At 53.6% G+C, this 13,318-nt stretch overlaps 1 protein-coding gene and 1 pseudogene across 1 annotated transcript in view; both read left to right on the top strand.

Moving 5' to 3' along the window:
- TNFRSF1B (TNF receptor superfamily member 1B) overlaps positions 1 to 12,123 on the top strand; it is a 33,815-nt gene extending 21,692 nt beyond the window's left edge. Inside the window, exons 9-10 of the mRNA XM_090268614.1 lie at positions 4,607 to 4,814; positions 11,367 to 12,123. Of these exons, the coding sequence (XP_090124740.1) occupies positions 4,607 to 4,814; positions 11,367 to 11,647 (489 nt within the window). The 3' untranslated portion in view covers positions 11,648 to 12,123. The remainder of the gene's footprint in view (positions 1 to 4,606; positions 4,815 to 11,366) is intronic.
- Positions 8,113 to 8,490, top strand: LOC150014200 (small nuclear ribonucleoprotein E pseudogene; annotated as a pseudogene).
- Positions 12,124 to 13,318: the final 1,195 nt, after the last annotated feature.

Genomic DNA, 13,318 nt, shown 5'->3' on the forward strand with positions numbered 1-13,318 from the left:
CTTTTGTTTCCCTGCTTGTGGCTTCAGGTCAGGAGAAGGTGGTCACTACTTCCCGTGACCTCAGGTTTGAGGTGGGAAGAAGAGGGGGAAAGGCCAGGGCAGCCATGGTGCCTTCTATCAGGAAGTCAGACGCTCTCCCAAAAGCCCTGGGTAGACTTCTCCTTTTGTCTCATTGGCCTGAATAATGTCATGTGACCACCCCTAGCAGCAAGGGAGCCCAGGAAAGGGGGCACTTTGCTTTCCCATCCTGTGGCGGAGGACAACAAGGGAGAGGGCTTGGAAATGGGTGTGGGGTGAGCCAGCGCATGATGGCTGCTGCACATACGGCCAGTACATATCTGGTAGGCAGGGCAGGGCTTTTACCCACCCTTACAGGTCAGGAAACAGGAGCTCCCTCCATATCCTCCTGTTCTGCTGGGGCAGGTTCCCTTAGCCTCGGCACCGTTGATATTTGGAGCCTGATTATCCCATCACTGGGGGCTGTCCCGTGCATTACGGCTGTTCAGCAACATCACTGTCCTCTCCCCACTAGATGCCAATAGGTTTGCCTCCAAGGAGTGCCAACCCAAAATGTCTCCAGACATTGCCAGCAGAGGACCACTGTGTGAGGGAACAGCTCAGCCCTGGCTCAGTGCCTGAGGTTTACACAGGGCTTTGGACTTGGTAGGGACCAGGGACTGATTTCACGTCCTGATTTTGCTGACAAGCAAAGAGGGGCAGCGAGGGAAAGTGACTTGCCCAAGGCCACCCAGCACCACGTATCTGGACCTATTCTACAGTATTTCAGCAGATGTGCCCGCTGGTTTGGGACTTCAGACTGTTTCTCATTCCCAGGGTGCAAATGCCACTCCTTCCTTTTTCTGGCTTCCGCTCAGTGGACAGCTGCTGTGGGCGGGGTGGCACGGAGAGCAAGCACACCCTCCAGGCCCCTCCCTGGTGCAGCCCAGCTGCCATGTCCTCTGTCTTTCTCAATCGAGTGTTTCGCAGTGCTCAGTGTGGTAAAGATGTCCCAGGTGTGGCCCCGCGGCCTCCGCTTCCCCTTTTCCTTCACTGAGTTTTGTGTTCACTGGGCGTGAGCAACTCAGCTACTATTTCCTTTATTCTCGCCCGAGGACGTGCTCATTGATTTTAGAGAGAAGGGAAGGGAGAGAGGGAGAGAAACATGGATCGGCTGCCTCTTGTACGTGCCCCATCCAGGGATTGAACCAACAACATAGGCATGTGCCCTGACTGGGAATCGCGCCGGCGACCTTTCGGTTTATGGGACCACACTCCAACCAACTGAGCCACACCGGCCAGGGCTCAACTGACTGAGCCCTGTGCCAGGCCCTGTACTGCCCTGTGAGGTACACAGGACAATCACCCCATTTTACAGAGGAGGAAACTGACATTCAGGGAAGTTCTGATACCCGTATAAGGTCAGAGCACTAGGTAAGCACCAGAGCCCAGGTTTGAAACTCAGTCTGAACCTGCAGGTTTGGGCAGGCCAGACAGTCAGTCATTCAGGGCTGCTCCAGGCACCTTCAGCCCCCAGCAGGGCTGGCCTCAGAGGCTGGTCACTGTCCCCAGGCTCCCACCCCCTCTCCTACCCCTGTGCTTAGCCTGTGTCCCACTCTGTTCCTCAGCTGGCTGGCAGTGGTCCCTGCTATGAGGGTCCCCAGGCTCCTGGGGCAACGAGTGCAGTGACAGCCCCACCCTGTCTCTCCTGCTGCAGAAGTAAGGCATGGTGGGACAGTGACTTCCCTTCTTTTAGGAGAGGTCAGCATATCCACGTGTGAGCCCACCCACAGTCACTCCGACAGACACATTCATGCATGAGCTCATGTTTACTAACAAGGGGGAGTATTTACAAGCTGCGGAACGTATGCTAGGCGCAGTTCTGAGCACTGTTTGTTCTCACAGCCACGCTGCGACACAGGCGGTAAGATCATTGCTCCAGTTTTATGGCCCAGGAAACTTGGGTTCAGAGATGTTAAGTAACTTTCCCAAGGTCACACAGCTAATGAGAGTGGCCTGGGACACAAACCTAGGAGTGCCTCTTCACCACCCCCAGCACACACATTAACTGTACCTCTTGCAGATGTTCACACACGCCCCCCCCAGTAGACGTGTGTGTGCACTACACATACCCTCATACCTGTACGTACAGGTGTGCGAGCCTCATGGACACACACTCGCACATGCAGACAGATGCAGACCCTGTGTCCGAAGGACCTAGCTAGTGGGTCTGCCAGGGTCTCTGCGTGTGCCCATGGCAGGGCTGGGGCCTGAGGGGCTGGGAGTGAGAAGGGGTGGGCTGGCTGGAATCTTGTTTTTCATATGAACCCCTTTAGTACTCCCACCCCCCTCACTGGGGTCCCAGCCCAAGGGACAGGACTCAAGATTTATCTGCCCCACTCAGAGCCTGTCTGAACTTTGCAGCGTGTGACTTCGGGGGAGGGAGGCGGGCTGTGACCTTTGGGGGTTTCTGTTCCATATAGCCCTGGCCATATGTGAAAAGCCCCTTCTCTGGGGGTTGTGAGGAATGACATTTGGATGCTCTTCCTCTCCCCATCTGAGCAAGTTCAGAGCAGGGCTAGGAGTGGGGTCTAGTGGCCAAGGTCAGTCCACCTGGGCAAGTTTAGCATGAACTAGAAATCTAGAAATGCCCTCCATCCCTGCAAAGCCAGGGACAGCGGTAGGGACAGGGAACCGGGGAGCCAGGACGTAGTGGAAAGCCGGCACTCTGGAACACTGATCTGGGCTGGTCCGACCCCTCCCACAGACCAGCTGTGTGACACCCAGCGGGGGACACAGCCTTGCTGGGCCTCCATGGCCTCATGGGGCCTACTTGGGAAGGCAGCTTCCAGCCCAGGAAGGGGCCAGGAACTAGTCTCAGGATAGCAAGTGCTCCTGAGGGCTCAGATGGAGCGGCCACAGCCCAGGGGGGCGCGCCTGGGGGCGGGGGCAGCGGTGATTGGCCAATCCGGGGAGGGGTCCGGTACTCTGCCTCAGCTCAGAGCGCAGGTGGCATTGTAGCTCCTGGAATGAGGGGTTGGGGTCCCAGCCTTCCCTGGGGATGGGGTCTAACATGCCTGTGCCCTCACCCCATAGCAACCGCTCACCCTCAGACCCCCACCTCCCCCGACCATGCTGAGGTGTGTCTCACCAGCCATTCTCTCGCCTCAGTTCTCATTTTACCCTCTCATCCGGGACAGGAGGTGAGAATGGGGCCCCTTTCGCCTCCTTTCCTCCTGCGATCCAGCAGTCACCCAGAACCCCAAGGCAAGGGCTCGTGTACCTGTTCGGTTAATGTGGAAAGGCAGCAGCCTTGGAGTGGAATTTCTAGGTGCTCCCCAGTGTGCTGTCTGGAAACAGGCACCTGTCTTGAGCCTCCAGAGTTCCAACACCACACACCCAGGAAAGGCATCATGGGTTATAGCCCAGCTTTCCCGTGTCCTGACTGTGTGACCTTGGGCAAGTAACTCAACCTCTCTGGGCCTTGGTTTCCATACCTGCAAAGTGAGGATAACACTGGGCTGTCAGGAGGTTCACTATAGACAGTGTCTTGGAAGGACGTCAGCACAGTGCTTGGCATTGGATGACACTCACATGTTGGCTAATGTATTATTGTCGCTGTTGTTTATATTCCATGAGAAAAAGACCTTAGGAGGAGTCACAGAGCAGCCTGGGGCGGGGGGGGGGGGGCTCTGGAAAGGGTCCTCAATGGAAGGGCTGTCTGCACTGGTTACTGATGCAGCCCGAGAGCCAGGCAGTAAGTACTGTGGGCTTTTGGATCACAGATTGCTGTCACAGCTACTCAAACCTGCCATCGTTGTGGGAAAAAAGCAGCCCCAGACAATATGTGAACAAATGGGAGGGTCTGTAGTCTCGTACCACTGTATTTATGGATACTAAAATGTGAACTTCACAGAATTTCACATGCTACAAAATAGTAGTTTTTGATTTTTTTCCCCAACCATTTAAAAATGTAAAAACCATTCCTAGCTCACACCGTGTACAGAAACAGCGGGAGGCCAGGTTGGGCCCCGGCAGCAGTTTGCATAGCCCTGACTTAGCAAGCCCTCGCGTGGAGCTTACTATGTAGTGGGCATTGTTCTGAGCACTCTGCAAATACTCAGCCTTTTGATCTTCACAGTAGCCATAGGAGGTGGGTTTTTAGTCTCCCTTTATAGATAAAAAATGGAGGCACAGAGAGGCTAAGTAACTTGTCCAAGGTCACACAGCTAGTGAGTGAGGGAGCCATGATTTACAACCACATGTCTGGCTCCAGGGTCCACGCTCTTGGATGCTAGGCTGAGGGGGTGACCTTGGGAGAGTTGCTTTTCTTCTGCGGGCCTCTGTTTCCTAACACAGTGAGGATGAGAACCTGCCGCACCTCTAGACTTTGTGGCGAACAGGGCTCACACTCCGGTGGGGCAGCCAGAGGCTGATCACAGAAACCACAGGGAACCACACACTTCCCGGCAGCACTGTGTCCACGTGGAAAGAACGTGCGCTGTGGGCAGAAGTGTCATGGCACGGGGTGCAGACAGGGATGAGGAGGAGGAAGGGAGAGGCGCTGGCTGGTGGCCTGACCCCTGTCCCGCCTCTCCTCCCCGTCCAGCCTCACCTGCCCGCTGATAAGGCCCAGGGTGCCCCGGGCTCCGAACAGCAGCACCTGCTGACCACGGCGCCGAGCTCCAGCAGCAGCTCCCTGGAGAGCTCGGCCAGCGTTGCGGACAAGAAGGTGCCGCCCCCGAACCAGCCACAGGCACCGGGCAGGGACAAGGCCAGCGCGTCTGCGGAGGCCCGGGCCAGCTCTGGGAGCTCAGGTAAGAGGCAGGAGGGGGCCCATCTGGCTTCAGCCCCTCTTCGTGTCTCCTCCCGGTTCCTGTCTGCGCCATCTCCTCCTGGGCCTCTCCTGCAGGGCGAGGCCTGAGCTTCTAGCAGGCCCTTCGGAGCCGGGCTCTGGACACCGGGGCCTTGGCTTGGCCTCCTGCTGCCCCGCCCTCCCGCGCTCAGGTGCAGCATTGAGCCACGACGTTCTTTCTGTTCTCTGAACCCCTCAGTTCCCTCCCGCCTTTGCCCGCGTGGGTTCTTTCACCAGGAACACTGTTCCTTCTAGACAATCCCAACCTGTCCTTTGAGTCGGATACCCAGGCAGGGAGTTTTCTTTTGTTATATATCTAATATTTAAGAGTATTACATATGAATGGCATAGCATAATATAATTATTATATAATATCATGGTAATATATTATTATATTAATATTGATTATATTTTATAGACAAGGAAGCTGAGGCCCAGAGAGGTTAAGTAGCTTGTTCAAGGGCACACAGCTAGTGAAGGAAGAGCCAGGAATCACCCCAGCCTCTGGGGCTGAAAGCTGTATGAATCAGTGAGGCCTCCGGGGCTTCACTAACTGGGGCTTGTTGCCTGGTTCCCCGGGGCCTGGGACCCCAATATTGGGTGTGGGGTCTGAAGAAGCCCCTGGCCCCTTTACACATCTGTATTTTTCCCTGGATTTGAATAGGTTTCACCCTGGAGGGCATCTCTAGTGCCCACGCTTGAGGGCGCCCCTGCAGGAGTCCCCCTGAAAGCCTGGAGCTTCCTTGGGTGTGTTTGTTAGTGAGAGGTCAAAGTCTGCTGGCCTGCATCTCCCCGGTCACCCAAAGAATGACAGTGGACTTGGGTCATTTCTAGATGCCCTCCAGGCTGTTCTGGTGCCGTATGAACCTGATCCTCAGTTTCTTCACCTAGAGATGAGCCCTGCCCCACTCTTTCCTCCCTGTCACCTGACTCAGGGGTTGCTTTCTCCCTGGCTCTCATATAAATGAGGCATCCCACTATGCTTCTTCATCACAGCCTGCCCCTTTCATGGGATGTCCTGTTAGTGTCCCCACCCTAGCCCGTGAACTCCCCGAGGAAGGCTAGGGTCAGTGCCTGGAATATAGCAGGCGGCCCTAAACATTTGTTGAATGAATGAATGAGCTGCAAATACAACTCTTGGTCTTTGTCCAACTTTTGGATTTACCTTTCCGATCCTTAGCGATACCTGTCCCACAGCCACCCTGCTGTGGCTTCCTCCTTGCCCCACCCCATGTGGCCCCCTGACCGTGTCTGCCCACCCTTTCTACCCTCGGCCCCTTCTCTGCTCCTTCCATTCCTGCCTCTCTGGCCTCTGCTGTCCCTTTGTGTCCCTCCCACCCCAACACCTCTCTCCCTGAGCTGTGCCCTGTTGCGGTCCCCACGTCCGCCCCCGCACTGTCTCATTCACAGTGTGCAAAGGCCATGGTGATGCTGGGTGACATTTGGGTGCTGCAGAGACTCAGCGTGGAAACTTCCTTCTGGCCCATGATTTCAGCCCGTACTCCCCTGGGCTGTGTGGGGTTGTTCTGTGAACCGCTCCCCAGCTCTGACCTTGCCTCTGGTCCACTGGAGCTGGGAGATCTGGGCGCGGAGAGGATGGGAACATAACCAGCCGGTCCTCCCTGCGCTCTGCAGACACCACGGCCAGCTGTCTGGGCGCTCAGCAGGTCCCCATGGTAGTAGCAGCAGCTCTCACTTTCTGAGGGGCTTTTGTGTGTCCAGCCCCTTACATTCCTCTCCTGGCTTACCCACTGTTTGTCCCTCAGCGGCTAGTTAGGGAACTCACCAGCCTGCAGGGGGTGGGTGGGAAGGTGGGGTGTGGGGGTGGGGGACCTGAAGCCCTTCCTGCCAGCTGCATTCAGGTATGTGGGTCCTCTGTGGGCAGGGTTCCCACATCTGGCTCCCAGAGGAAGCCATAAATCCAGATGTTTAAAATGTAAATTCCTGAATTTTAAATGTTGTCAGCCAATTCACTAAAAATCACGGCCACCCATGAGAACAAAACACACCTGTGAGCTGGTTTTTATTTATTCGACACATGTCTGGTATAGGCACTAGGGACACAGCAGGAAATAGTTCCTGTCCTCTTGGGCTCAGGGCCAGGTGGGGGACACAAATGGGTGCTCCAAGAAATGGCCTGTAAGTGGGAGGAGCCAGGGCCTGGGGGTGCATAGCAAAAGGAGGGACATAGGGAATGATGGATGGGACAGGAGGTGAATGTCATTAAAGAGCAAAGTCAGGGAGGCTTCTCGGAGGAAAGGGCTTTTGAGCTGAGGCTGGAGTGAAAGGAAGGAGTGAGCCATGGAAATAGGGAAGGAAGAGCTTTCCTGGCTGAGGGAGCAGCACATGCAAAGGCCCTGAGGCTTGGAGGGCTCAGGGAGCTGCAGGGAGGTGAAGGAACCCAGCCAAGATCTTAGAGCAGCAGGAGCTGGGACGAGAGATGGCAGGTGCTGGGTTCTGCAGGGCTTTGTAGGCTGTGGTGAGGACTGTGGTCTCTTGAATGACCAAGGAAGTGACCTGCCAAGTTTTAAAGGGCTGCTCTGGCCGCTGGTGGAGAATGGATGGCAGAGGGGTGGGGCAGAGGCCAGAAGACAGCAGGAGACTCCTCACGCTGGTCTAGGTCGCAGTGGATGCAGGTTTGCATGGGCGGTAGGTCGTAGGAGGTGATGAACTTGAAGTGTCTTTTGAAGGTGGACCAGGCAGGTGTTGCTGATGAGTTGGAAGTGGGGTGTGGGAGGAAGATGGGTTCTCGAGGCTCTGGGCCTGAGCAGCTGAGTGTTTGTGGGATGTGTGAACTGAGACGAGGAGGAGCAGGGTGGGAGGGAGATGGGGTCGGGATGAGGGTGAGGTGCAGCACATGTGGTTGGATATGTGGGGCCAGTGTTCCACCTGGTGTCATTGAGAGTATCACCCCATCTCCAGAAGCCTGTAGATGGTCATCACTGCCTATGAGGAGATGGGCAGGGTCGTTATACCCATTTCACAGTGAAGAAAACTGAAGTCCAGTAGGTTAAGTGACTTGGCTCAGTTCATGGGGGCAGAGCAGGGATTCGAACCCAGGATTGTCAGGCTGCAAAGCTCCAGACATCGTGGCCTCAGAGATGAGGACAGACTGCCACTCCTCTCCATTGTGGAACCCGGATTTATGAAATCTTAGAGGCATCTCTACGTGGAGGAAAAAGATTTGCTGCAAATGAAGACAACTTCAGGGTCCATGCTTAATCTCCATAGAGGAGCAATTCAGAGAAGTCACTTTCTGAGGCAGTGCACACTCAGTGGGGTCTTCGTTGGCCCCCGCCGAGGTGTACCACGGCCAGGACCAAAAAGCGCAGAAGGGGTGGTGCTGCCCCTTAGCCACACCTTCAGATACTTGCAGAATAGATCTGGGATTCAGCTGTGGCTTTTTGAGCAGGTGAACATGCAGGCAGAGGGCTGTATGATTGGTTTTGATGAGTATATGAACCTCGTGTTAGGTGATGCCGAAGAGATTCATTCTAATACGAGGTCGAGGAAACAGCTAGGTCAGATCATGCTAAAAGGAGATAATATTACTCTGCTGCAAAGTGTCTCCAGCTGGAAGTGAGTAATGAAGTGAAAAATTGTCGAGAAGCAATAGTTTGTGTTTTAGGTGTTCTTTGTTGGGAGTATAGTTGTTAAACATTTATTCACATTATTTGATTACCGTTACGCTATTACCAGGTGATAATAAATTTTGTGAGATTGTTCTCATTTTAAAAAGAGGGAGCAATTCAAAGCTTTTTTTCATTTATTTTTTAAAAAATATTTTTTAAAATTTATTTTTAGAGAGAGGGGAAGGGAAGGGAGGAAGAGAAAGAGAGAAACATCAATGTGTGGTTGCCTCTCATGCACTCCCAACTGGGGACCCGGCCCGCAACCCAAGCACGTACCCTGACTGGGAATTGAACCGGTGACCATTCAGTTCTCAGGCTGGCACTCAATCCACTGAGCCACACTGCCAGGGCTCGATGCCTTTTTAAAATGTTTTTTAAATTTTTTAATCTTTTATTTTTAAGTATATTTTATTGATTATGTTGTTACAGTAGTCTCAGTTTTTTCCCCTTTGCTCCCCTCTGCCCAGTAACCCCCTTCCCTCCAGCAATTCCACTTCCCTTAGTTCATGTCCATGGGTCGTGCATATAAGTTCTTTGGCTTCACCCTTTCCTATATTATTCTTAACTTCCCCCTGTCTATTTTGTACCAACCAATTATGCTTCTTAGTCCCTGCACCATTTCCCCTCTTCCCCCCCTTCCCCCTCCCAGCCGATAACCCTTCAAATGATCCCCGTACCTATGATTCTGTTCTTATTCTGGTTTGCTTAGTTGGATTTTGTTTTTACTTTTTAGATTCAGTTGTTGATAGTTGTGAGTTTGTTGTCATTTTAGTGTTCATAATTTTGATCTTCTTTTTCTTAAATAAGTCCACTTAACATTTCATATAATAATGGCTTGGTGATGATGAAGTCCTTTAGCTTTACCTTGTCTGGGAAGCACTTCATCTGCCCTTCCATTCTAAATGATAGCCTTGCTGGATAGAGTAATCTTGGTTGTAGGTCCTTGCTTTTCATCACATTGAATACTTCTTGCCAGTCCCTTCTTGCCTGCAAAGTTTCTTTCGAGAAATCAGCTGTTAGTCTTATAGGCACCCCTTTGTAGGTAACTCTCTGCTTTTCTCTTGCTGCTTTTAAGATTCTCTCTTTATCTTGAACCTTTGGCATTTTAATTATGATGTGTCTTGGTGTGGTCCTCCTTGGGTCTAGCTTGTTTGGGACTCGCTGTGCTTCCTGGACTTGTATGTCTATTTCCTTCACCGAATTTGGGAAGTTTTCCTTCATTATTTTTTTACATAAGCTTTCAATTTCTTGCTCTTCCTCTTCTTCTGGCACCACAGTGGTTTGGATGTTGGCATGTTTAAAGTTGTCCCAGAGGTTCCTAAGCCTCTCTTCGTTTTTTTCAATTCTTGTTTTCTCTTTTTGTACTGGTTGACTGTTTTTTTCTTCCTTATGTTCCAAATCATTGATTTGAACCCTGGTTTCCTTCCCTTCACCATTGGTTTTATGTGGATTTTCCTTCGTTTCATTTAGCATAGCCTTCACTTCTTCCCTTATGTTTTGCCGTACTCAAGCCTATCTGTCAAGTCTGTGAGCATGTTCATCACCAGTGTTTTGAACTCTACATCTGTTAGGTTGGCTATTTCCTCATTGCTTAGTTCTCCCACTGGAACCTTGACCCGTTCCCCTTTTTGGGCCATACTTTTGTTTCTCCTCATTCTGACAGGCTCCTGTGTGTGTTTTCCTCCACGTCCCAAGTAGAGCTGTCGCTCCTGTTATGTTGTAAGGGGCAGAGCCTTAGGGATTCCTCAGTACAGGGTGACCCGTTTCAACACGTTGTGGCGCTGTATGTGGGGGAGGGGTCTGAGAGGGAACAATGTCGCCTGCCAGCACTCATCCCTTTTCCAGGCACTTCTCCCACTTCTATATGGGACTGGTGCCTCTCTAGCTGCTGCCCTGGCCATCGTTCCTGGAGTGGGTGGGTCTACGGATGTTTTAGGACCGTGGGGGCCCTTTAAACAAGCAGACTCTGCTGAGAGACCGGCAGTTTCTGCCTCCGCCCCAACCCCCACTGGTTTGCACAGTCAGAAACAATGAGGCTTGATTTTCCCCGGTGCCGGGACCATGAGCTGTGAGGTCTGGTGCTGGGAGTGCTCCCCAGGTGTCCCTCCCCACTTTTTAAAATGTGTGACTGCGCTTTCTGCCGGCCTGCTGCTGCTGCTGCCACCAAACCGCCTCCTCTCTGCCCCAACTTCACCCCTCCTACCTGTCTGGATGAGTACTTCTTCTTTTTATTTATTTATTTTTTATTTATGACAAAATAGAGAGTACTTCTTTATACCTTTGTTTGCTGGACTTCCACGCAGCTTGATTTTCTGGAACTTCTGGTTGTCTCTAGTTCTGAGGTAGTTGTGTTCCTTCTTAGTTGTGGAGGGAGATGCAGCGTGTCTATCTACGCCTCCGTCTTGGCCGGAAGTCTCAATGCCTTTTGATGTTGATTCTTTGGCCTACAGTTAGAGGGTCAATGATAGTGTTCTTGGCTTGTCATAGCTGATGTGGCCGGGACTGGAAGGTGACTCACCTTGACTGCTTGGCCAATATTCTGTGATGTACACTTCCAGTCCCTGCTCGCTTTTTTAATTCTTTGTGGGAAGTAAGTTTTTTCTTGGAGCACCTTCACCTGCTTTCTGTAATTGGCTCCTCCCATCTATGGGGTGAATTGGGCTAGGGATTCTTATTTACAGATGAGGAAATAGGCACACGAACCTTAACTGACTTGCCCAAGGTTAAGGGCAGAGCTGGGCCGGAAGAGGGGCCTCTTGGCTCCTGGTCCAGTGCTTTCCCCTCCCCGCATGTCTTAAGCTGCCTCTTGGGCAGGAGACAGGCTGTGATGACATCCCCACTCCAAGACCCCCCAACTGACCTCCCTCTCTCATCTTCTGCAGAGTCCTCCCCTGGCGGCCACGGGACCCAGGTCAATGTCACCTGTATCGTGAACGTTTGCGGCAGCTCTGACCACGGCTCTCAGTGCTCCTCCCAGGTCAACTCCACGACAGGGAACATGGACTCCAGCTCCCCAGGTTTCCCAAAGGATGAGCAGGTCCCCTTCTCCAAGGAGGAATGCCCTTTTCGGTCCCATTCAGGGGCCCCGGAGACTCTGCTGCAGAGCACAGAGGAGAAGCCCCTGAGCCCTGGGGTGCCCGACGCTGGGATGAAGCCCAGTTAACCAGGCTGGCATGGGCCGTGGCGCTGCCGAGGTGGGCTGGCCTCTGAGCCTTCCTGGCCCCCAGCCCCAGCACTCTGGCTCTTTCTAGGCCAAAGTCCTTTCGTGGCCTCCATAGCCTTGGCCTCCCTCTCACTCGCCGGCAGAGGGAAGAGGCGAGGAGAGTCGTGGATTACCTCTCCTTCTCGCGCGCTGGACATGCTGGGCAGCCCGGGCGGACCTCCACCTCTCTGAGCTGCCCCCTCCCTGGTTTTGTGAACTTGGCTTCTGAAGCCCTCATTTTTATCCCTGAGCGCTACCTGGCTGCGGCTCCCTGGGAGGCCCCAGCACCCTGCTTCCAGAGGGCCCCGAGGGGGCAGGGGAGCGCTGTGTGTCATCCGTGGAGAAGGGGCGGCAATTTAGCCTGAGTGCTGAAACTGCAGGATGGTCCCAGAGGGGGAAGGGGCTGTCATCAGTCAGATAGTTCTGTGCAGGGTGGGGGTCCCCTGGGTTACCGAAGGACTCTTGGGAAGCCCCACCTCCCAACTCTTTTTCCTGCTAGCTCCACCTCTTGTACATGATGTGAAAATCAGACCCCCAGAGGGCCCAGGCCGGCAGCCTGGGCGTGTGCCCTGCCCTGGGCAGGATGGCAAACCTCTATCAGGAAGTCTTCCATTTTAATATGTGGCAGTTAAAAACAAACAAACAAACAGTAAGCACCATGCAGACAAACAAGCCAACAACACAACAAAGCCAAAGTCTCAGAGTTTGCCTTCTCTGCCTTTGACCTTCACCCCTTGACCTACGGCGCCAGCCCCGGCTCCTCCCTTGCTGTCTGGTGTGGGGCTCCAAGGCCACACCTTCTATCAGGGAATTTCAGACATGGAGATGACGCCCCGCGGCCATCTCTCCTCCTACCTCAGCCTGGACCTTCCTCCCTCGATTCCCTCCCGAGGGGCGCTCCTGTTTCCCCCAGCCTCCTCCTCTGTTCCTGGAGGTGCAGGCCCCCGGGGAGCCCCCAGGCCCCTTTGGTACTGTGCCTGCCACAATCCCGAGTGGATGTGAGATGCTGAGAGCCAGTCTGTGTCTGTGTGTCTGTCCTGTGCTGTGGGGCTGTGCAGCCGACGTTATTGGGCCGAATGGCCTTCCTGAAGCAGCCGAAGCCAGATTTTGCCAAAGAGTTTTTATCTCTTAAAGAGCCAGCCTACTCCTCCCAAATACAATTGTCCATACCCTGCAGAGGGTGGGCAAGTGTGGCCTCACCAGATTCTGGAAAGAAGGGGACTGGGGCCCTGGAGAAGCCATTTGCGTTTGCGGTACTTGGATCCCTTGTTAACAAATTCCACTGGACTTGAAGTTTGCAGCCGAACTTTCAGAGGGTAGAGGAGTCCAGCCATCACCATGGAGACAAGAAAGGCTTGCCACCCTGGACCGACCAGGGTCTCTGCCCAAGTTGGACCCTGCACGGCCATGGAGCAGGTCTGCCCCCTGGCGGTCAGTTCCAGGAGGCCCTCAGGCCCCCCACGGTGACTCCCGCAGAGCAGGGAAGCCCTGAGTGAAACAAAAGGAGAGCCTTTCTGGATGTGGCCTCCGTTCCCCGGCTTGTGTTGATCCCAAGGCAATGAGATTTTGCACTGTCCACTGCTTCGAAATAAACCTTCCGTTTGTTTGACGCATTGACCTGGCTCTCCCGTC

Source organism: Furipterus horrens, unplaced genomic scaffold, assembly GCF_987537825.1.
Source record: "Furipterus horrens unplaced genomic scaffold, mFurHor1.1.pri manual_scaffold_3, whole genome shotgun sequence".
In the NCBI taxonomy this organism is placed as follows: domain Eukaryota; kingdom Metazoa; phylum Chordata; class Mammalia; order Chiroptera; family Furipteridae; genus Furipterus; species Furipterus horrens.